This window comes from Sorex fumeus, unplaced genomic scaffold, assembly GCF_029834395.1.
Source record: "Sorex fumeus unplaced genomic scaffold, SorFum_2.1 ptg000155l, whole genome shotgun sequence".
NCBI lineage: Eukaryota > Metazoa > Chordata > Mammalia > Eulipotyphla > Soricidae > Sorex > Sorex fumeus.
In genome coordinates this window covers 1,930,177-1,955,490 of record NW_026606212.1, presented here as the reverse complement: position 1 = coordinate 1,955,490, position 25,314 = coordinate 1,930,177, and the positions used below count along the sequence as shown (strand labels likewise).

The 25,314-nt window shown below is 43.9% G+C and overlaps 1 protein-coding gene across 1 annotated transcript in view; it reads left to right on the top strand.

Moving 5' to 3' along the window:
- PPTC7 (protein phosphatase targeting COQ7) overlaps nt 1-24,479 on the top strand; it is a 51,637-nt gene extending 27,158 nt beyond the window's left edge. Inside the window, exons 2-6 of the mRNA XM_056107152.1 lie at nt 6,015-6,194; nt 13,696-13,894; nt 18,392-18,515; nt 19,521-19,650; nt 20,703-24,479. Of these exons, the coding sequence (XP_055963127.1) occupies nt 6,015-6,194; nt 13,696-13,894; nt 18,392-18,515; nt 19,521-19,650; nt 20,703-20,761 (692 nt within the window). The 3' untranslated portion in view covers nt 20,762-24,479. The remainder of the gene's footprint in view (nt 1-6,014; nt 6,195-13,695; nt 13,895-18,391; nt 18,516-19,520; nt 19,651-20,702) is intronic.
- The last annotated feature ends 835 nt before the right edge of the window (nt 24,480-25,314 follow it).

Here is a 25,314-nt window from a genome sequence, read left to right as displayed (position 1 = left end):
CCTTGATACCTTTTGATTGTAGCAGTGTTGTCTGGTCAAACTAGGTGAATTACATACATTATCCTTTTCTTCTCACTGGTGATCTCAGACCTTGGGACAATCAGGATTACCTTGGTGCGCACAGAGCATTATGGATTAAGCTCACAGCCTCATCCTTTCCTGGGCGCTTTCTGTAAGTGACTGAAGCATCTTTGAAACTTTTCTCTCCAGGGATTTCTAATAGCAGAGCTGTCAGGATTGCTTCAGAGCTTGCAGGCAGCTCCAGTGTTAGAGCTCATGACCTTGTACTTGCTGAGCAAGCTTTATAACCAACGGAATCATTTCTTGGGCTATGTAGTTTTCTGTTTTCTACTAGGTCCTGTAAGAGGGTAAATTTAAAACAGGTGTAGTTACTTTCAACTAATACTTATCTAAAATATTTAAACATTCAGTCTACATCTGCAAAATATTCAGACCTTTTTAATAAAACTTTAACTTTTTTTGGGTGGGGGCCACATTGATGGTGATTACAGTGATTTAAAGGAAAGAGCTGCTATTTTCAGTGCAAACTCTTTATCTTTGCACATAAGACCTTTCAGGGTTTGCTCCTGGCTCTGTCCTCAGGGCTATCTCCTGGCAGGGCTTGGTGGACCATCAGGGGTCCCACAGATTGAACCCAGGCCTAGTACTACCTTACCCTGTACTACCTCTCTGGCCCCTGTGGGCTTTTTTTAATATGGAATTTTTTGAATTCATTGTGTACTGTGTGTTTAGCAGCAGTCTCAGTCCAGACTAGCCACATTCCAAACTCAGTAGCCATTGTGGCTTTTGTATTGGATATTGTAAATCTATTGCATAAGATTTGAAATTCTGGGGCCAGAGAGATAGTACAGCAGGTATGGTGGATTGCCTTCTGTGCAGCTGACCCCGGTTTTATCCCCAGCATCCCATGTGGTCCCTTGAGCCTGCTAGGAGTAACCCCTGAGCATCGCAAGGTGTGGATCAAAAACAAAAAACCAAAAATTCCAGTTCTTGGATTGCAGTTTTGGGTCCTCTCACAACTTCTGCACCTTCCCTGCATAGTCAACTTAATCAACTTCTTCCCTTCCATTTGTCTGCCATTCTTTCCCCCTTTCATTACTCTTCCTTGCCTGTGGGGATCTTTCTCCAGGACCGAATAGGACTGTCACTTTCTGAGCAAAGACATGATCCTTCTTGCAGTGCCCATTAAGCATAAACTACTCACGCTTGACTGTCCTGCAGCAGTAATTATGGGAGCCGCTTGTCTAGTTCCTGTGTGCGTAGGAGTCTAGCTGCCCCTGGAACCTGAGCTGCTCAGAGACAGGATGTGTGTCCCTTAGAGCTTTCTTTTCTCTTCTGGGTGGGGGGCACACCTGGCAGTCTTCAGGGGTCCTGGCTCTGCACCCAGGGATCACTCCTGGCACTACTTGGGGAACTGTATGGTATGCCAAGAATCGAACCTGGTCGGCTACATGCAAGGCTAGTGCCCTGTCCGCTGTGCTATCTCTCTGGCCCCACTGTCCCTCTGTTTCAAGCGTTCACTGTGGCCTCCATTTGCTCTCGGGTACAGAATTTTTGTTTGTCGTTTTTGGGATCTGAAGCAGTCTCTCCTTAATAGTTTTCTTGAAATATATTCTGAATAAAATTCCCCTTTATATCTGGATTAATTCCATGGTTTGGAAGGTGTTCTTTCTGTGTGAATGGAAGTATTTGCTTTTGCAAGAGAGCAAGTATTAATTTCTTTCTAATATGAATTGGATTTCAAATGTACATGTGGTCTAGGGTCTTTTGACTTCAACATGGTTCTTACTCCTAATACAACCCTTGTTGTTTATAAGTAAATTATATATTTCCCCTATAATTAAACACTTTACATGCTTCTCGAATCTTTTCCTCTAAAAGAACTTTGACCATTGGAGTTTTGCTTGGGATCTTTTCCCATAGAAGAGCAAACAGGTGCCTGAAAGGTTGAACTCTATTCTGGGAGAAACCTGATTAATGCTGAAGGGGCTGTGTCAGGTCAGCCTCTATAACTTGCTGACAGATGATTTAGCTAGTGCCAGGTTCAACTTCCCAGTGCTATCTCAGATTTTAATGGTTTTCTTGAGGGGCATTTAGAGGTGAAACAAGTTTTTGTTTGAAGTTAAATTGTGAATCTTAGATCAAAACTAGCCTAAGGGGAGCTGAGCAGTAGTGTAGCAGTTAGAACTCTTGCTTTGCGTGCAACAGACCCAGATTTGGTCCCTGACACCCCATCTGGTCCCCTGAACCTAGCAGTGGTGATGTCTGAGCCAGGCGTAAACCCTGAGGATCGCTGGGTCTGGCCCCTCAAAAACAATTCCACCCCCCATAAAACAAAACCTGGCTAAGAAATTCTTCCCTTGAGCATGCAGTGGTTTGGAAAGAATGAATAATCATCAGGTGCAGTTGCAAGAATTTTCATTTCCATTCTGCATTTTAATACATTATGGTACATTTTAACGCATTTTAAATTGTGAAGAAGTCTTTTTTTTTTTTTTTTTGCTTTTTGGGTCACACCTGGCAATGCACAGGGGTTACTCCTGGCTCTGCACTCAGGAGTTACTCCTGGCGGTGCTCAGGGGAACATATGGGATGCTGGGAATCGAACCTGGGTCGGCCGTGTGCAAGGCAAACGCCCTACCCGCTGTGCTATCTCTCCAGCCCCAAGAAGTCTTATTCTTAGTGAACTATCTTAGATTCTCTTTTAAGAACTTCCTAAATCTCCTGTTGAAATAACAAAAAAGTGCTGTTGTTTAGAACCTCCAGATTATGTCTTTCTCTCCCCCATAGTAGAGAGATGAGTTTATTACTTAATTCCTAATTAATTATCCATTCATGGCTAACCTTATTTCATCTATTCTTCTGTCAGGTACCACTTCCTTCTTGTTTTGAAACAAATGGCAGATGCCATATCTAATCAATTAGTTTGGACTTACCTAATGTGAAATTTTGCTTATTGTTGGTCACGAAAGGTGGAGAAGGTTGCTACCCACATAGTGATTAATTTGTCATCCTTCTCATGGTTTTCCCATTTCTGTTTGAGAAGTGCCAGCATCGGAAGAATAGAATATATTTCACCTTTAGTCAGTTTTTCGGGGATGCACAAGCATTCTCCTGGATTCATGGCAAATTCATTGGGGGGGGGGGGGGCAGGAGCATATCTGTAGAGCATGTGCTCCAGGCCTTGGATGTGGCACAGTGGCAAGACACGTACCTACCTGTTAGGCAGGAGACCTGGGCTCAAACCATGGCACCATGAGGGAAAAAGAAAAGATAATTTAAGGCTTTCCAGTACTTTTCTTGCATGTGACTGACCCTGGTTTAGATCCCCTGCACCGCACAGGACCCCGTGAGTGGAGACCAGAAGGAATCTGAATACAGTCAGATGTGGCTGAGGACAGACAGACAGAAGGGCCGTTGAGGTAGCTCAATAGGCTGAGCACACGCTTTGCATGCAGCACTGAGGATTCTGGTGACTTGGAATGTCTCCCTTGCAAGCATGGTCATGAGTTTAAATTCCGGGCTCTGCCACGAGTGCAGTCCTGGCAGCTCTGCTGCCTGTGAGCCCTGGCACTGCTGGCAGTTTCCAGCACCACCACAAGCTGTATGTGCACCACAGCCAGGAAGGACAGCACAAGCTCAAGTGCAAGAACCACGCTAAAGCAGTGCATACCTCTGCGATCACTGTGGCTGAGGGTGCTGATACTGCCACCTGATGTGTGACCTCAGGCATGCTGCAAGATAGAGCACCACAGCCAGATGTGTATGTGACCCAGTCACCCCCACAACAAAGGGGAGGGGGCGTGGCTAGAGAATGAAAATGTGTAGCAGTTTTGAATGTATAAAAGCTATTAACTGAGGCTGGAGATGTGGCTCAAGTGGGTGAGACCCTGGGTTCCATCCCTTGTATCCAAAGGGTCAAAAATGTTATTCAGTGGTAGAGCACAGTTGTGGGTTTCATCCCACCCCCAACCCACAGGCCATAAATGTATGGAAATGATGTTTCCCACTCAGTCTTAAAAAATTTACACAACTCCTAATAATTTTAGACTCAGTATGAAAATAAAATTCAAATATTCTCCAGATGTTAGTAATATATTAAAATATATATGAACATATGGGCTGGAGTGATAGCACAGAGGTAGGGCGTTTGCCTTGCACACAGCCAGCCTGGCCGAGCCGGGTTCAATTCCTCCACTCCTCTCGGAGAGCCCGGCAAGCTACCGAGAGTATCTCGCCCGCACGGCAAAGCCTGGCAGGCTCCCTGTGATGTATTCAATATGTCGAGCACAGTAATGACAAGTCTCAAAATGGAGGCATTACTGGGCCCGCTCGAGCAAATCGATGAACAACGGGAGGACAGTGCATTACAGTGCATTAGCATGTATTTTATATAAAATATATATTTTAATATAATCTATTAAAAAGTCATTTAATGTCTTTCACGGTTACGACACACACACACACATCCCACACATACACACCCACACCCACCACCAGGTATTTAATATTTAATTTTTCACTTTGGGTGGAACTGGAGCAATAGCACAGCGGGTAGGGCTTTTGCCTTGCATGCGGCCTACCCAGGTTCGATTCCTCCGTCCCTCTCAGAGAGCCTGGCAAGCTCCCCGTGGCGTATTCAATATGTCAAAAAAAGTAACAAGTCTCACAATGGAGACATTACTGGTGCCCGCTTGAGCAAATAGATGAACAGTGGGAGAACAATGCTACAGTGCTATTTTGGGTGGGGTGTCTCCCAAGGCCCAGAGGCACTTCCCAGCAGTTCTCTGTCAGCTGGGCTAGTGGGTTGGTGTGAGGGCCTGAAGATGTCCTGTGAGCACCCTGCGTGCCAGGGGTCCCGGACCATGGCAACATTGCTTGGAGACCTCTAGAGTCACACCTGTGGTGCTCTGGGACTGCCAGGTACACTGGGCAGTGCTTAGGGGACTCTGATGCTGGGGATAAAACTGGGGCGACTGCTGGTGACGCATGCGTCTTAACCTTTGTACCGCTTAACCCGGCTATGGTCAAGGATTATGCAGGCTCTCTGCTCAGGAATCACTTCTAGTGATCTTGGCAGGGACCATATGGGGTGCAGAGGATCGAACCCGGGTCAGCTGCATGCAAAGCAAGTGCCCTGCCTACTCTACTACCGCTCTAGCCTCTGCCTTCCCACATTAGTAGTTATTTTTCCCTTATAATAGAGATTAATAACAAAATTCTCTTTTTGTGTGTGTGAAGCAAGTTAGTTTTTTATTGAAACTTATTTAGATTTGAAGGGAAAGAGAGGAAGTATGTGTTCAAGAGATGATATGGGACTCTCCAGAGTGAAGAGGCAGAGATGTAGACAAGCGAGATCAAGGGAGAATACAGGCTTGAAAAGTAAGCCAGTAGCCACGCTATCCTATATGGGACTTGGGAGACAGCTTGATATGCTAAGCATATGCTTTGTGGAAGGCCTGTAACGACCCCTGAGCACACAGCCTGAGTATAGTCCTCAAACAAAAAACAATTAAAATACATACAGAGATCGTAATTCTACTAAATTTGAACTCCCAGTTGGTAGGTAATGCTACCCTGTGTTAGCTAATAGTGACATGGGCAGCAATTTATGAAGGTACAAATTCTAAGTAAAGACTTAGGAGAATTAGTATGTAATACAATTTGTTTGAACACTTTTCATTTTGAATTTGAATTTCAGAGTAAATAGATGTATTGTTAGTAAAATGAACTTTCAGGAGGAGATAGAAGAATCCTGGAGTTGGTAACACTTCCCATTACTGGGGGGTCGGAGCGATGGCACAGCGGGTAGGACGTTTGCCTTGCATGACGTGGACCCGGGTTTGATCCGCAGCATCCCATGTGGTCTCCCAAGCACTGCCAGGACTAATTCCTGAGTGCAGAGCCAGGAGTAACCCCTGAGTATCGCCGGGTGTGATCCAAAAAGGAAAAAAAAAGCCTATTCTTTACATTTTTGTTTGTTTGCTTTTTAGGGGTTGCAGATGGCGTAGGAGGATGGAGAGACTATGGAGTTGATCCATCTCAGTTCTCAGGGACTTTAATGCGGACATGTGAACGGTTAGTCAAAGAAGGACGGTTTGTACCCAGTAATCCCATTGGAATCCTCACTACAAGCTACTGTGAGTTGCTGCAGAATAAAGTACCTTTGCTTGGTAAGTAGATATCCTGTGTATTTTACTTTCTAAAGAAATCTAGGGGGCCAAAGTGATAGTACAGAAGCTAGGGCACTTGCCTTGCACATGGCCAACTCAGGTTTGATCCGTGGCACCTCATATAGTCCTCATAGCTGAGCTAGGAATAAACCCTGAGCACATCCAGGTGTGGTTCCCAAAATGAAAAAAAAAAGAAAAAGAAAAATCGAGGCGATGGGGAGGCAGAGCGATAGTGCAGGGGGTAGGGTGTTGCCTTGTATGTGGCTGACCTGGGTTCAATCCCTGGTGTCTCATATGGTCCCCCAAGCACCATTTGGAATAATTCCTAAGTGCAGAGCCAGAAGTAACTCCTGAGCGTCGCTGGTTATGACCCAAAAAGCCAAAAAGCCAAAAAAAAAAAAAAATTAGATGATTAACAACTAAAGAAAATCACCAGACCAGTCCTTTTTTTTTTTTTTTTCCCTTCTGAGTGTCTTCCTATCAAGCACTTTGGTAGGGATGCTGTGGCGTTTTCAATTACTGCTTGGAATGAATGTAAATAAAGCACTACCACTTTTGGAAACGATTTGGCATTACAGATATATAAAGTTAGGCATGAGTGGGGTGAGAGATAGCACAGAAATTAAGATGCTTACCTTAACACAGCTGGGTCAGCCCCCAGCACCATCAGGAGTGACCTCATAGCACAGAGCCAGAAGCCCTGAGCACTGTTCAGTGTGGCCCAAACCAGAGTTAGACTGAGCATGTAGTGTGCCTCAGCAGCTCCACTAGCAATAGAAAAAGGATAATAACCTCAAAGTTATGAAGAGAAGGAAAATGCATTTTGATTTGGGAGGGAGAGACCAGGAGGCTTGGGCTACACCTGGTGGTACTCTGTGCTTATGGCCCTGGAGATCAGCTGTGGGCAGCCCTGTGCACGGCAAGCGCCTTTATCCCAGACTCTCTCTCTCTTGCCCCCCAAAAATACGTTTGGAAAGGAACGACTTAAAGTTGCGTGTGTGCTCAGGAGTATGCTGCCAAGGGCCAGGAAGGCACTGCAGCGAGTCTGCTTCCATTTATTTCAGATTCAGAAATTAAAAGGAAAAGAATGGAGCCGAAGTAGAATTTTGCCTCGTGCGTGACCAATTTGGGTTTGATTTTCAGCACCCCTTATGGTCCGCAGTGCCACCAGGAGTAATCCCTGTGCTCAAAGCCAGGACTAAGTTCTGAGTCCTGATGCGTATGATTCCCTAAACAAAAACTAGTGTTTCAGATTTTTAATATTTTTTTTTTTTAAGCAGGTAGTTGTGTGATTCAGGATCTCTTCTAGGAGGACAAAGAAGGACGGGATTTGCACCTTAAGAGACAGCTTACTCCCATTGGGAAGTTCTGGTTGCAGATAGGCTTCCCATACTGCCAGCAATCAGCTGATTAGCCCATGAAATAGAAGTACCAATAGTTCCCGATTAATCTTGGCTTCGAAAACCTGAAGATAGCTAATACTTATTTTTGTGGTATGCTAATGAAGCATCATTTGGCCAAAGTTTTCCACATGTTTTTTAAATAGTTTACTGAGAACATACTCAGCAGCTTACCCACTTTTCTAGGCAGGTACTTGGGAAGGGTGTTATGTTTTTGCTAATTATCAGCATCTTTCTGGATTCAAGGTCTTCCTGTTACCGTCTACAGTTAAAATCAGCCTCTCGTCAGTGTTAAGGGAGAACTCACTAGCCACAGGCAGGATTTTGCTTTTAGTTAAGATACTTGGGAAGAGGTTCTTTTCTTGTATCTGCTCTGCGTTGTGTTTAACTAGCTTGATTTCCTTCTAATTGAAGAAAAGTCTTGCCTTTCAGTTTCAGTTTGCACTTTTTCTTAATTCCCTGTTTTGGTTATGCAAGTCTGGAGCTTGCCTGGCACAGTGAAATATAATCCTCGATTATATTATATTTCTAGTACAACTGTCAGTTTACCATAAAACTGGGCAAACCATTCAATTTCTGACCCCCTTAATTTTTTAAGTAGAAAATCATTTTTGTGAAAGGTAATGATGACTTGGGCCTAGGGATATATGATTCAAAGCAGAGATGCACATGCCTGGCATGTCTGAGCTCTGTCGTTCCAGCATCACTTGCTTTCCCCTGGCATCATCACTGTGTGGCTCTCATGATGCCCAAGTACTCACAGTACCCCCTTCACCCTCACCCAAGCACAGGACTGTCAGGCTCGTATCCTGGACTTTCACTTGGTATTTGCTAGGTGTGACCCACTATCCACTAAATCCATGGGTTTTTTGTTGTTGTTGTTTGTTTTTGCTTTTTTGGCTCACACCCGGCGATGCATAGGGGTTACTCCTGGCTCTGCACTCAGAAGTTACTCCTGGCATTGTTCAGGGGACCATATGGAATTGAACCCGGGTCGGCCGCGTGCAAGGCAAACGCCCTACCCTCTATGCTATCTCTCCAGCCCCCATGTTTTGTTTTTTAACAAAATAGAATCCTGGAGCTGAGAGATGTACAGTGGTAAGGCACTGGCCTTGTGTGCAGGGGACCATGGTTCAATCCCCAGCACCACTAGTTCCCCAAGTATTGCTTCTCCAGAACTGCAAGGCCTGAGCAGCACCACAGACTTGGGCCCATAGCATTAAACTGCTGACTGGTTGGCTGAGAACCACTGGGAGCGGCTCCCAATTCCCTTGAGCATTGATCGTAGTCCCCCTCCTTGCGTTCTTCCCAAAACACAGAACAACTTAAAGCTTCATGCAATACTCCGAACCGTGTCGAGAGGAAAGAACATTACAGAGTACTGTCTAATATGCTGTTGAACGCCCTACAGTGCCTACAGACCAGATTCCAGGGCTCGCTCGGCATGTTCCAGGAGCATCCCTGGCTGCCCAGTGCATTTGCTAGACTTGAAATAATGACTTCAAAATACAGCTAAGCTGATTTGCACCGTGAAGTCTTTGCTTTCTTCTTAGCCCTTCTCTTCTTAGTTACTGTCATAGATCTTGGTACTCTTAGTAAGATAAATTAAACATTCGAATTTTTGTGTGTGTTAGGGGAGGTCCATACCCAGTGGTGCTCAGGGGTTTACTCCTGGCTCCACACTCAGAAATCATTCCTGGTGGGCTCAGGGGACCTTATTGGATGCCAGGGATTAAACTTGGGTCAGCTGCATACAAGGCAAGCTCCTTTCCTGCTGTACTACCACTCTGAACCCTAGAAATTTTCGTAATTAAATATATGAACTGTTTTTCTCTTTAAAAAGACACTGAGATAATCCTTGTTAGAATATTTGACACATACACGTCTTTCTCCCCTAATCTAAGCATCTCTAAAATATTTGTAACTAAATTAATATTTTGGCAGATGCTGCCCAACTTTACTGAATCTCAGAATTGTAAATAATAACTTTACAAGATGAGGTAATTTTTTTAAATCCAGGAATTGCTAGAAAACTTTTAAAAATAATTAAAATATAAAGGCCAAAATGATAACACATGCAGCAGTGTTCGGACTTATTCTTGGCTCTGCACTCAGAGATCACTCCTTAGGAGGAAGGCTTGGGCACCGTACGGGGTACTGGAAATTGAGCTTGGGCTGGCCGCACGAGAGGCAGGAACCCTACTCCCTGTACTATCTCTGTGGTCCTTCTGGTTCCTGTTAGGTCTGGATTGGCATCACAAGCCAATTGTTGACATGAATTTCCTCAGAAATCCGTTAGTGAATCTGGATCTTACGAATCCACTGGAGCTGAAGAGTTTCAGGGGTTGATCCTAATATGGATATGTCTGACTCTGTTTACTGCACAAAAGAAGTTCGCAAAATAAAGAGCTTGGTGATAAAAATACTTCCATTTTAGTATGAGGAATTTGTCTTCCTGCCTGCCTGAGTCGGTCAGTTGTTCCAGCACGCAGCATGCAGCACTGTCCTCCACACATATCCCCCAGTCTTCATTGCCTCCTGTTCCTTTCTAACGCAGAAGCTGTCCTCCCTCATTATGCTGTCATGTCTGAGTTGCCCGTGCACATCAGCCATTTGAGGAAATAGAAAAGAAACGTGTCTCCAGCCCAGCCAGTTCTGTAAGGCCAAGCCTGCCTTTGTCAGGGCTGCTTTGCATAGTTAAGCTCTGTCACTCATGGGGACCATTTTGATTTTAACTCAGCAGGTTATTGCTTCAGTGGAAGCAGAATGATAGTCCGGGTTACCAGTGAGTAATAATGAGTCAACAGCCCTTCCTGCAGCAGAATTTTCAAGGCTGAGCTACTTATCCATCATTTTATGCTTTCAGTGAATCCTGTCAGCTTTCAGAAGTTCTTTTGTTTTGATTCTAATACTCATAAACGAGTGGAGTTTTTGCTCAGCTGCATTAGGAAGAACGGTAGTCCTAACTCGAAGCAATGGAGCCAACTATGTAAAGGCACTGCCAGTTAGTACTGCTCTCTTCTCTCTCTCTCTCCCTTCCCATTCTCACCCTTCCCTCTTTCTCCCTCTTCCCTCTTTCTCCCTCTTGCTCCCCCCCACCCCCAGTAAAACCCCATGCCTCATACATGCAAGGCATAAGCTGTACCACTGAGCCACGTGCCTGTCTGAGTACCTGTATTTTTCTTTTAGAAGTAGAGTGTCTGGGTAGTCCCCATGTCATTTGAAGATGAATATGTGGAGTTTCTAAACATTATAAAAAAATGCTTGTATGAGTTTTTAATTATTGTTATACATTTTTGTTATGGAAAAATTAATAACAAAAATGATCTGAATCCCACCAAGAAAACCCAGTATTGCTCAGGGCTTATTTCTGACTTCTGCACTCCGAGAGATCAATCTTGGTGGTGCATAAGGGACCAGATGAGGTGCCAGGGATTGAATCCGGGTTGGGCGTAGAGGGAAGGCACCTTACCTACTATGCTGTCTCCCTGACCCCAGCCCCAAGTTTTTCCTATGTTATATTTGTGCTTAGGGAATACTCCTGGTGTGGTGTGTGGAGGTCACCCCCAGTGGTGCCCAGGGGACCATGTAGTTCGTACTAGGAATCTGATCCAAGCTTCCTGCATGCTAAACAGCCTCTTGAACTGTCTCTCTGGTCTTGCTTTTCATTTTTATTTATTGAGTTTTGGGGTCATACCTGGTTGTGTTGGGGCCACCCTTGGCTTGGTGCATAGGGGACCATGTGTGCTAGGAATCAAACCCAGGGTCTCACACCTGGTGATTGTCATCTCTGACTTTTACCTTTTCTTTGTTCTTTGTTTTGTTTTTGGGTCCCACCTGGTGTTGCTCAAGGCCTACTCCTGACTCTTTACTCAGGGATCACTCCTGGCAGAGTCGGGGGACAATATATGATGCCAGGGATTGAACCCAGGTCAGCTGCATGCATGATGATCACCCTACCTGCTGTTCTGTTGCTCTAGTTCATCTTGTTTTCTTTTTTAAAATTGTTTATTTTTTTTCCTGGGCCATACACAGCGGTGCTCAAAACTTACTCCTAGCTCTGTGGCTAGGGATCACTCCTGGCCGCGCTCTGGGACCAAATGTGGTGGTCGGTATTGAACTTGGGTCCCCCATATTCAGGACAAGCACCTTAACCTCTGTACTATTTCTTTGGCCCTTCATTTTATCTTTCAACTATCATCACGGCAGTTAAGCCTTTACCTACTAAAAACAAGTTTTTGATGGTGCTGGAGATTGCATTTAGGGTCGCAAACACACAAGAAATGCACTGTGCTCCTGAGCAGCTTCGCTTCCATGCCCCTCCCCCCCACCTTTTAGGTTTTGGGCGAGAGCTGTTACAGTGCTCAGAGGCTGCTGTTCTTGGGGCATTACTTAAGGGTTGCTGTAGTTTAAGTAGTCCCTTCATTTTAGATATTTAATGGCATCTGATTATAACTGAAATTAAAGAACCAATTTTTCTTGGGGCCTCCCAAGCCGTACCCAAGAGGGCCTAAGGGGTAGCTCCCAGGGATTCTTGGCTAATTGGGCTGTGTGGTTCATGCAGTGCTGCTCAGAGCCAGGGGCACAGAGGGAACCTGGGCCACACCCAGCAGTGCCAAGGGGGCCGTGTCGCACTGGGATGGAACTCTGGTCCTTGCATGTGCAAGATATGGGCCGGACTCGCCCCCTCACCCCTCTTCAAGTGGGTAGCTAGATCAAAGGACATGTTTATTTTTCAGGGCTATATTGCCCTGTAGAAAGGCCATATGGGGTGCCAGGCTTTGAACCCAGGTCAGCCACATGCCAGGCAAGGACCCTACCTGCTGTATTGTCCAAACCCAGTTGTGTTTTCTCACCTACTTAAAATTGGTGGCCATGTTCCCTGTACTTTCACGATTACAGGGATCATACCTAGTGTGCTGGATGGCTGGGCCCAGTGTGGATTCTGACGGGCGGATATGGTGCCGGGGGTTGAACCCAAGTCCTCGAACATGTAAAAGGCATTTACCATTTGAACCGCCATTCTTGCCAGCACAGTTCATTATCTTCTTTTGACTCTAGCAGTTATCTAGTCATCAGTTATTCTAGTAGACAAATGGTTACTGGTGAAATGATTTTCTATGTGTGCAGATAATTTTACATTAATTTCTTAGTGAGCTGCTTTTCTCTTTGTTTTGCCTTTTTTTCTGTAGGTTTAGGTTCAGATGTCTTGCTTGTAGGCAGTTCTATCAGTCGCACTGTCTGCCTTTCATTTTGGGGAAGTTTGTGCTGGCCGTGCCTGCAGAATTAGGTGGTGGTGTTTTGCTCTATGCCGGAAATGCGGTCTCTACCCCCTCAACACTAGCAGTCTCTAAAGTTAACAGTGATAAGCTAGCTAAGAAAACTGTTTTGTTTCTTTATGAGTCAATCTCTAGTAAAAGTTTTTTATAACCTCAAGAGATAGAAATGTGGTTAAAAATTGTTTTGTGTGCCCCATCTTAAATGTTAGTGATTTGTGTGGAGACGGCTTCCTGCCAATGACCAATGAGAAATAGGAGGGAAATGTAACGTTCTCATTCTGGCATTTTAGGATTATTAGTATCTTAACAATTTGCTTTTCAGCATTTAGCATACATTATGGCATTATTTGTTTTTGTTTGGGGGGGGGTCATCCCTAGGAGTGCTTAGGGCTTACTCCTGGCTTTGTGGTCAGGGATCACTCCTGACAGTGGCACAGGGGCCATGTAGGGTGCCAGGCACTGAACCCAGGTCGGCCACGTACAAGGCAAGCACCCTACCTGTTGCATTGTCCAACCCCAGTTATGGCATTATTAAGATGAAATCGTATTTTTATTAGCCATTTTGTTGTCTTTTCCTCACTGTAAATGGAGGAATTTGTAGATCACAATTAGACACAATGGGTTTCATTTTTTTCCCCCCTCCTACCTTACTGACTCTGGTCAGTTACTGTTGACATTGGTTGGGAATTCATACTTTTCTAATAAAGGTCCTGTTAGGCAAAGGAAGTTCAAATTATGACATCTTGCTATTTGTGGTGATAAAAACGTGTTTGCAGAGGCAGCTTCGAAGAGGAAATCAATGGTGATCATTTCTGTTTCTAGGTAGCAGTACTGCGTGCATTGTGGTGCTGGACAGAACTAGCCACCGCTTGCACACGGCTAACCTGGGGGATTCGGGATTTCTGGTAGTCAGAGGTGGTGAAGTTGTACACCGATCTGATGAGCAGCAGCATTACTTCAACACTCCATTCCAGCTCTCGATTGCGCCACCAGAAGCCGAAGGAGTCGTCTTGAGTGACAGGTAAACTTCTTTTCATAACACGGCTCGCTCCCAGGTTGTCTCTGGTCCCTCTCTGCTACATAAGGTGAGGATAAACCTTTGCCAACTTCACGTGAAAGGAAATCACACTGAGAATGTTCTAGTCGGGAGGACCTTAGCAGTTTGACTTTGAATGGTGTTTTGCTTGAACTTGATATTGCAAATAAAATGCTGATAAACACCCAGTCACTGCACTGTCCTCCGATTGTTCATCTGTTTGCTAGAGCGGGCCCAGTAACATCTCCATTTTGAGACTTGTTACTGTGTTTGACATATTGAATACATCATGGTAGCTTGCCAGGCTTTGCCGTGCTGGTGAGATACTCTTGTTAGCTTGCTGGGCTCTCTGAGCCAGGTGGAGGAATTGAACCCTGCTCGGCTGGGCTGGCTGCGCGCAAGGCAAATGCCCTATCGCTGTGCTATCACTCCAGCCCAGTAATTAGATAAAATTATGAAAGTACTGTTTCAGGCCTATGAGCTATCACTATTTCATACCAAGACCACAAGATAGACCACATAATACATAGAGTTGTATTTGTTCAATCGTGCTGGAAAACTAGTCATTTATGCATACTTTGTCTGTAGGATTTTTGCATACCGATGACAGGGAAGAATGCAAGCAGAAATCTTTATTGATCACAATAACTTTCTGATTTTCAAAAATGCAGTATTGATACATTAATAATAGACTGTCATTTTGGGAGTGATTCCATGACATGCATTCAAACATCACTTAAGTCTGTGTATCAGAGAAATTAGCATGGTCTTAAATATGACCTGTGATGACGATGTTACCTTCTCTCGTTTCATTTCTAAATTGCTAAAATCCCAGACAGTTGGTACTGTCTGAATCAAATTCTATGTTTTATCTTTCAAGGATTAATTCATAACTTTTTTATTTGAAAAAATAGATTATAGGAATAGTGACTGGTTGCTACATGATAGTTCTTAGTAAGCCAGATCTTAAATCTTAAACCAAGATGTAAAATGCTATCACTGCTATCTTTAAAGGTATAATGAGCATATTACATATTTAGGTATTCACTGTTTCCCACCTAAAGTCTGTTGCCAACTCCTAAAAAGATGGAAGCGTTTCTTGTATGTAGTACAATGGATTGCAGTGATTGAAAGATTATTTTACAGTAGGCTGAAATACCTGTTTATGAAATTAGCCAACTGGGCCGGAACCCCAAGGCCTTTGTAATAAGTATCAGGCTCAGCTAGCATGTTTTCATTTCCCTTGATTTGATTTTGTTGACCTGACTCTGAAGTGCTAGCAGGGCCCTGTCGTGTCTCGCATGCCACCTTTAGGACCGTCTGCGGCGAGGTTCTTCCCCTGGAGTGCCGAGACAGCTTGCTAGCATGTGATTCCAGCTCGTGTTTCAGTGCAGTCAAAAGTTTCCAGCAGCACAGTGTGTCCAATCACAATGGGCAGGACTGCAGCTGGCAGAACACCAAGCTCACGGGTGGGAGTGCTGGAGAAGAGGACGAGCTGTCCAATGGCGGCCAGTCTTGGGCGGAATCGCAGAGGACACTCCTGGGGAAAGAAAACCTCAGCAGAAACTGCGCTTCTGTGCCAGACCTGCTCATTAATCTGCGCTTCTCAGATCTGATTGGTTTCCAGAGACGGAGCCGACGTGAAGTGTTGTGTGTTGTTGCTCTTGATTCCACAGGAGAGCGGAGGCTGGTCTTCACCAGTTTCGTACTAGTGTTTTTCTTCCCTCCCTCTGTGCTTTTCACCTCCTCGGTCATTTGTCTTATCTATAAAGAATTTTAACCTGTAGTTTACGGATTTTCCTTTTGTAGCTCTTTGATATTTAAACCCCTCACCTGCGTTTGGAGGGTTTCCTGTCGGGCCTGGTTCCTCTGGTTCTCATTCCTCCGGCCCAGCTCAGTGTATGAATTTTTCCCTGGCTCTTGTTCCTGGGTTACAGGTTAAGGCAGACTATCGGCTGCTGCACTTTGGAGACCTGGAAGCAGGGAAGCTGGCCTTTGAGTGTGGCTGAGACCAACTGCCGAGGGACAAAATCTTTGAATATGTGATCCTTTCTCTTCTCGATGTCTGAGTTTTTTTCCCCTCTCATTCATCAGATCTGTTTTTATCAAGTACTGTTAAAGGAAAGAAACAAAAGCCTCTCCCGTCTGTTCTTCAGAAAGTTTTACACAGATGCCCGCCAAAATCTGCCTCCTGCCTCTGCCCCAGCCACTCCTCTCCTCGGAGGCAGCTGCTGTTACCTTCCTCTTTGAAACCTTCCGATTTGTACTCTGATAGAGAAACATCTGCATCACTGTCTGCACCGGGATTTCTTGTTTTGTTTTTGTTTGGGGGCCACATTTGACTCTGCTAAGGGCTTACTCCTAGCTCTGCGCTGAGAGATCACTCCTGGCGGACTCGAATGACTATCTGGGGTGCCGGGGATTGAACCCAGTGTGCTGCCTATTGACCCTCTATACCTTGCTTTCTTTATTAGCAGTGTATTTCTTTTCCCCACCCATTTGGAGGGTCTTTGTTTCTTCCTATATTGAATCATTCAACAGGTAATTGTTTGGGGGTTTTGGGCAACACCGTGCAGTGCTCAGTGGTACTCCTGACTATATACTCAGAAATTACTCCTGGTAGTACTTGTGGAGGGGACCATATGGGACGCTGGGGATTGAACCTGGGTCAGCTACATGCAAAGCAAACACCCTACCTGCTGTACTATCACTTCAGCCCCTCAACAAATACTTCTTAAAAGACTATTCTGCACACTCATAAATACCTGTGTATTACTAGCACTTTGGAGAACAGAGTCCTTATTCTGCCAGAGTAATAGTGATATTAATGTAGACTTACTAATTACCTAGTAATGACTAAGTGCTCTAGTAATACATGCATTGTAGATAATTCATAGGTATTCTTACATGCTTTGAATGCTGTCCTCTGTGGTACTCAGTTATTCCACTCTGTATAATGCAGTCTCCTGTGAGCCAGATTCAAAACTGCAGGGAAAGTGATGAGTGGAAAATGAAGAGGATGGAATTTGGCTCTACAGAACTAGGAAATAAAGACTCATTTCCAGTAGGATTTTAAGGGCATGTTAGAATCTGACTCAGAAAGAATGCTTCCTCCTTTTAAATCATGTATGACTAATCTTCAAACCCAGTTTTACTTTTTTCTAACTTTAGTTAAGTTTTTGAAATATCTGTGTCAGTTTTCCATGAAATTTATACCTGGTTTTTGTTACTGACTCCATTATTAGAATTGGTGGGGAGGGCGGATTTTGTGTGTGTGTGTGTGTGTGTGTGTGTGTGTGTAGAAAGAAAATTTTATTGAAACTTAGATTAAGTGAGGGGAGAGACAAGGAGAAGTTCATGTTCAAGAGAACACAGGCTTCTCCTGAGTGGAAATCAGCAAGCAGAGAAGCATGGAGACAAGCCAGTGAGGTTCGTGTTGGAGAAAACATGGGCTGGAAGAGTGAGCCAAAATGACTTTGGGTTTTTATTTTTTTCAAGGCTTCATTGAATTACTGCATCGTGTCTGCTGGAACCTGGAATGATTTTTTTTTTTCTTTTTGGGTCACACCCGGCAATGCACAGGGGTTAATCCTGGCTCTGCGCTCAGGAATTACCCCTAGCGGTGCTCAGGGGACCATATGGGATGTTGGGAATCGAACCCGGGTTGGCCGCGTGCAAGGCAAACGCCCAACCCGCTGTGTTATCGCCCCAGCCCCTGGAATGGTATTTTTAAAGGGCTTTTTTTCCTTATTATTAATTGAGAGAAATATCTTTGTGATTGTTGCATTTCAGGCGTGTATGTTCCAACAACAGCCCCTTCCCGAGTGCCCATGACCTTCCACCGGTGTTCCGTTTCCCTTCCACCTGCAGCCTGCCTCTGGGGCAGCACTTTGCCCCTCCCACTTTGTGTTAGTGTCCCGTCCCCTAACGTGCCCCTCTGCTCCTGCCCCAGTGCCAAGCTTCCTGCTGAAGACCAGTTCTCCTGCTCTTTGTTCTGTTGCCATTAAGTATTTGCCATCCCCCCCTCGAGGTTTCTTTATATCCCAGGTATGAGAGATCATTCTCAAGTATGTTGCTCTCCCTCGGGCTGATTTCTCTCAACATGATACTCTCCAGATCCATCCACATTGTAGCAAATCGCGTGACTTGCTCTTTTCTTAAGGCTGAGTAGTATTTGTCTGTGCCATAATTTCTTTATGGGTCATCTGCTTGTGGGCATTTGTGTTGTTTCCATATTTCGGCTATTGTAAATAGTGATGCAGCAAATGGGAATGCGGGTGTCTTGTGCCTTTTCTGATTTGTGCTTTTGGGACCTTGGAGTGTATTCCCAGGAGGGAGATTGCTGGGTCAACTCTTAGTTTTTTTGAGGAATGTCCATATTGCCTTCCCGGAAGGCTGGACCAGTCAGCACTCCCACGGCAATGCGGGCTCCTTTTTCTAACGGGCTTTCTTAACCTTGCCCCTGCTTTGTCCTTGCCACAGCCCGGATGCTGCTGATAGCACATCTTTTGATGTCCAGTTAGGAGACATCATCCTGACGGCAACAGATGGACTCTTTGACAACATGCCTGATTATATGATCCTGCAGGAACTAAAAAAGTTAAAGGTAATTAATTCAAGGGTTGGCCCTTGAAAACAGTGGCCTTCCTTGGGTTTGATTGATTCAGTTGCAATAACTGAGGAACTGAGTTTTATTGATTCAGTTGCAATCTCTCTAATTTTAGAAAGGACAGTTGTTAAATTTAGAAAATAATAGTTTTGATATTTCAAACTATTATAAATAGAAATAGAAATAGCCACAAATAGAGAACTTCGGGTGGGAAAGAGGCTTCTCGCCCTACGTTTAATAAGGAAGTAAAGGAGAAAAAGTGGGTAGAAGTACAGATGAAGAAACTTCCTGTTTATATTTCTCCTTTGTATTTAAATGGTGTTAAGTATTTTTTATGGGGGGATGGGGGTGGGAGGACCACACCTGGTGGTGCTCAGGGCTTACTCCTGGCCTGCATTCAGGGATCATTCCTGGCGGTCCCTAAGGGGTGCCGGGGATTGAACCCAGGTTGACGACATGCAAGGCAAATGCCTTTCCCACTATACTAGCACTCTGGCCCCATAATGGTGTTAAATTTTGATTGTCTTTCCTCCTTTGATCTCGTAATAAGCCCAGCAGGTGGGGAAAGATGGGAGGCTGTCATACTTGAGTTTGCCAAGACTGCAGCCCAGCTCACAGGCAGCTGAGGACCTTGATAGGATCTAAGCTGTCACCAGTAACAAAATGGTCCCTCGAGCCCACCAGGAGTGATCCCTGAGTGCAGAGCCAGGAGTGAGATCTGAGCACTGCTGGGTATGGCCCAAAAGCCAAAACCTTTAGTACTTGCATGCTCCCACCCCCAGCACCACGTGGGCCCCAGAGCACCACGAGGGTATCCTGCGTGGTCCTGGCACATCCTCGGGCCCTGGCAGTGAACTGTGGGCTGGTCAGTCCAGATGCACTAAAAGGGGCCCCTGGTCCGCTTGAGCACCTCTTGAGACACCCTGGCCTGCCAAGTACTTGCATGCGGAAATCATGTGAGGCATTATGAAAAACAATAACTCCTCCATCCTTTCATCTTAGAATTCAAATTATGAGAGTATCCAACAGACAGCAAGAAGCATTGCTGAGCAGGCTCATGAGCTGGCTTATGATCCCAATTATATGTCACCTTTCGCACAGTTTGCATGTGACAACGGACTGAATGTGAGAGGTAAGCTTTCTTCAGGAAGATCATAGGAGCTGCCTGGGAACGTTGCAGAATAGAGTATTCCGGAGTGTGGGTGAGGTAAGCTGCAGGGCCGGGTCAGATCCCAAGGTCGCCTCCTCCGGCTGTAGGCGCCGGTGCGTGTCAGCAGGCCTCCGCAGAGGATGCCCTTCAGCACCAAACTCTGAGGGCTGCGAAGGCAGTCGAAACCTGAAGCCCTTTATGGCCAGCGCTGCGCTGCGTTGGACCGAGCCCAAAGGCCTCCGAGCGCTGCCTGGAAGGGCCGCGCATTCCTAACAGTTTCACATTCTGCCCTTCGCTCTGCTGACATTTTACTTCTCCCTACCTCTGGCTTTTGACTTGTTGACATTATTTGCCTGCCAAAATTTGCCACAGCAGGTTTTGAAGAAACACCGTTAATTGACCTTGCCTGAGGAGTCCTGTCTCCTGAGCCATATGTCGCTTTGGGAATGGGTTGGAGCAGTCCCTTAGAGCTGGGACGTGCTGGTGCTAGTGGGCAGAACTCGCGGACTTGCTCAGGTTCTTGCTGATAGAATATTACGTAAAACATACCTTGGCCTTCCAGGAAATATTAAAATAGAAAAAAGCACATGCCACAGCTGTTTGGCAAATTAGAATACAGGACTACCCCTAGCTTCAGTCTCAGCTATGTTTGTCCAAATTAGGATTATGGGTAAGAGCATGTGACATTCTTGGGAGGCAGAATTTTTCTTAACTAGATTTTGTCTTTACTGTGGTTCCTACAAACTGCAGATGTGGTACGAGTCCTGTCACAGCTCTGGTTACAAAGAAGCAGGGCATATTTTTTTAACAAGATTCATTAAATTACATTAATTTATTGTTTTTTCTTTTTACCAAATAACTGTTTACTAAACACCTACTTCTCTTTATCCTACTTCCCCCCCCCCCCACTAGAATATATTGACAAATCAGATCTGCCTGAATTACAAGCTTTTGTCTCCTAGTGCTTATGTAGTATTATATTTTTGCTTGGCTTTCTTTCAAGACATATGAATATGACTTTATTTTTATTGTAGGTGGAAAGCCAGATGATATCACCGTCCTTCTTTCCATAGTGGCTGAGTATACAGACTGACTTGCCTGGTGTCAGCTCCTGCCTTTCCTTTCATCGTCCCTGACTCCCTCTTGCCGTCTGTGTTGATCCTGCTGGCAGGACCACGTTTCTTTGCCACTGATCTCAATGGCCAGTGATGTAAGCCTTTTGCCCGTCTTTTTGAGACCCTATTGAGATCTCTGTTGAAAACCACTACTGTCGTTCACGAGTTCATATCTGCCAGCAGCATTTGAAGAGAATCCAGATCTTTGAAGATTGGTCTTCATGTCTCGTTGTCCCTGTCCATGGTGGGGTGGAGATTTTGAAAGCCAAAGCTGGATATTTTTAAAAAATTGGTTCAAGTATTGCAGATGAACGTTGATGGTAAAGTGAATTCAAAAATACAATGTATAAAAGGGATCTTAAAAGTCAACACAAATTGTATGTTATGGTACATCTTCTAGAACCATTTTTCATCAAAAGAAATGTTACACATTACTATACAGTCTGTTATGATGATTGGGTGTGGCTTTGTGTTCTTATTATAAACTCCTGTTTTTGAGGAGCTAATAATTCTGCTCTAAAACACTGCTCCGAGTTATGAAATCTTGATCCAGGGGCCTTTTGTTATAAATTGTAAAGAAAAAATTCGGTTTAGCTGTTGGATGCAAATGTTTCATGGTTTTAAAAAGATGCTTAATAATACTAGAATGAAAGTGTTGGCAGTTTACCGATTAGTTCAGTTCAATGCTGGTGGCCTGATCTGCAGGAGGACTGGGGTACCAAACTTTTAAAGTGGAAATAGTACTTGAGAGTACAAAACTCTTCAGAGCCTAGGAATTTAACCTTACGGCTGAATCCCTCCCATCCGTTCGTTGCGGGGAGCTCTAGACCCCGGCCCTGAGGAACTGAGGAGGACAGCTGTAACTTTGCGTTGTGTTGGCTTCTGATGGGCTTGCTACTCCTAGTCTCACCCTCAGACTGTGTTCGAGTAGCCTGGCTCCAGACCCGGGAAGAACACTGGGCAGAGGCAGCAGCACAGGAGCCCACAGGGAAAACTCCTGGCGATGATCTGGCATTTGCATTCGCCCTACACAGAATTTAGGGGGTTTGAATCAAGCTTAATGTTTACAGTTTCCAAATAGCCATCCTGCAGTGTATAGTTTCCTTAGAAAACTCTCCTGCATTCAGTTTTCCCATTATCTGTAAGCCCAACATATTTTTAAGGTTTGTGTACAAGTCAACTGCTGTAAAGATATATATTTTTGGGTCAATTTTTTTCCTTCATTAACTTGGTGGTAGAAAAATATATATACTTAGAAATCCTTAAATTAAAGCCATGTTTTATATAAGTCAGGTAACATTGGTGTATAGATGAGAATGCAATTAAACCTGATGAGAATCTGCTTGAGGAGAAAATAGGAAGTCTGTTTCTCTAAAGGAGATACTACCTGGTTTATTGCATTAATACGTTTATGTTTGAGGTTACCTCAACTTGTTTTAAAGGATTTTGTTTTGTGACTTTGTACTGTATATTTGAGTAACTGTCAAGCTTTTATTTTATTTAAAATTGTTTAACATGTACCATGTACATGTCATTACTATATTTCAATGCATCATGCTTGTAACAGGCATTTCATTTATAATAAGAATGAGTTATTCATTTGTAAGCTGTTCAGTAATTTATCTACTATTCCTAAATTGGCATAATGTTAGATATCTATTTTGAATCACCTTTTAATTACATGTCAGAATGCCTTAACTACCCTAACTTGACAAAACAATTCTTTGGTAGAAATGGGGGTTGGGGGGGGCTTTAAATAATGAGAACCCATCGTGCTGTGATAAAACACGGAAACGTGAGTGGTGAGTGGCGGGTATTTATTTTGCACAACTATTGCAGTCTCTGTGTTTTAAGTACAGAAAGTTGCATCCAGAAGGGGCTTGTCGGAATACATTTATACTTGGCTGACGACTCCAGTTCTCGCGAGGTTTTGATAATTTCTGGTCAGAGGTATTTATATAACCTTATGATCTGGATATATTTTGCATTAATTTTCCAATGCCTACATTTAATCCTAGTAAGAGCTGTACAGGTTCGGTCGCTGGCTTTCTCTGCTCTCATTTAACCAATCAGATACAATCTTTGTAAAGCTAGATTCACATGACCGTGAGTGGTGGTGGTTCATACACTCGCTTAATCGATTTAGCCTTTGGAGAAAAGATTGTGAGACACTGACCGTGTGTCCAGCGGAATTGAAAATAGCGGGACAAGAATTACATTTTACAGTGGGACTGACTTGGGGCCTGGTCTGTAGATTAGTGACACAGTTTGTTTTTCTCTCTGTTCTTTTTACCTTGCCCTTTTTTGTTATGCACTTCATTTAGGGTTGCTGGGAGTCCTCTGGAGTGCTACTTAACAGGCGACTCTCCTTCACTCTCTGCTAAAGGTCTGTTGGACCTGTCCTGGAATGTTCCAGGTCACAAGACCCAAGTTTCTCTGTGTTGTGATTGAGGTATCACTTGGTGGGTCTGATTCTGACCTTGATGTGTGTGTCAGTTATATTGTAAGTGGAACAGTATAAAAGCATACACATCGCCTCATGTAATGGACTTTTATAACAAAAGAGAGAATTTGGATTTCTAATTTACAAATGGCAAATTATCCCTCTCTGGATGCACCAAAGACCAGTAAAGTTTATAGCTTTTCCATCTATATTTATAAAGCAATACTGTATTATAAAAATTAATATTTTTATCACATGCTTGAAATTTTTATTTTGTTCTGTTTTAAAATGTGCACTCTAAACATATCAGAACCTTATTTCTTCCTGTGAATTTAAGCTGCCTGCGCACAAAAAAAAAAATATTTACAGAATGAAAATGGAGTCGAGTCCATAGGGTCTTAAACATGGAAAGACGAAGTGAAGTGGGAGGTAGGGTATTTGAATTACTGTACTGGCCTGACATGGTTGATGGGTACTAAATCTCAAAAAATCCATTCCAGGGATGTGTGTCTGAGGGTTGTGCTGTGTCTGGATTAGAAACTAGATTTCCAGCTTTGCCTGGTGGAAGAGAGCCCTGTTGTGCAGGATAGAACAGGTAGCTGTCAGCACCACCGACCTATCACATCAAGCACCATGACAGGAATTGTGGGAGTTTACTGAGTCAGTTTTGAGTTTTGGAGATTGTAAACAAGATTGGGTAGAACTGTGAGTGTTTGTACTTTTTAAGAAGTTGTGGATCCTTGTCACCTTACACCAGCTCTTACTGGTAGAAGCTACATGCGGCATCCAGTTTTCTTGAAACTCACACTTTTACATTTAACAAATTTTACAATACGAAAAAAATTGCTTGTTAAACTGAAAATACAAAGCAGAAAACATTTTGATTCTATTTATTTTTTTAAAAGTTTAAGTTCTATGCAGAATTGATGAACTCATCAACTAAAGGTCAACAGTGTCCAAGTCAAAATTTTAACTGTTAGCAGGTAGTTTGTGGCAAAGATGGCTAAAAATTATGAAGCAAATTTAAATTTGTGTATACTAATGAGCTGCTTTTTTCTGTTGAGACTATCATTTGTCTTACCCAAGAGGCAATGACCTGAATCGGATGTCTGAATATAACTTATGCAGGAATAGTTCTGTAAATACATTTAAATAAACTGTAAAGATATTTAATAAATATAGTATTTATACTAATCTGTGTGTATACTCCTTAATTTGAATAGTGACTAAATAAAATGGAGGCCCTTGGTAGAGTTTGTTGTTCTGTCAAGCCTCTGAATCCAGTAGGGACTCTGTACTTTGTCTTTTACGAGTTTTATTTGGAGAGGGTGTGGGTGGAAAGTTAGGGGACACACCTGGCGTTGCTTGGAGGCTATTTGGGGCCCTGCTTGGTGGTTGCTTCAGGTAGTGAAAAGGTTTTGCACCTTCTAAACGGTATGGAATGAAGCCCAAAATCCCCTGGTGTTTTTCACATTCAGCACTCTATCCGAATTCTAAAATCCAAATTCTGTGTCATTTCAGTGTGAATGACATACTGATGAGTGATAACCCTGCTTTAAATGCTCTGATGTGTCCCGACCTAAATCCCCACCTCGACCTAAATCCCTGCTGCCTGTTCTGTATGTGAACCGGGAGCGTTGCCCACAGCACACGCTCTGTATAATGTTCACGGTGGACTGATTTGTTAGCAATATGTGAAATTCAGTGTTCTCACCAGTGTAAGCATAAGATAGGTCAGTCTTTAGCCAGTAGTGTAACAGCACTTCTTGAAATTATGTGGGCTTTACCAGTTTCCACAAAAAACTTGGTGAAAGCCCATTTTCATTCACTGCGGAACATTTTGGGATGAGCTTGAATTTTTATTAGGTTATTGTGGGTAGGTATGACTCATTACTGAGCTATAAGAGCCAAATTCATTCTCGGTTTGGCCAGGACTCTTCCAAGTTCTCAAGCTTGTTTATGAATTCCTCACAAAACCTTAAGAACAGTTGCCAGTTAACATTTTCTTACGATTAAAAAGACCTAATAAAATGTTACAGTAGTTCTTCAGGTAATAGCAGTACAAAGTTTTAGGGGAGGTGAGACATA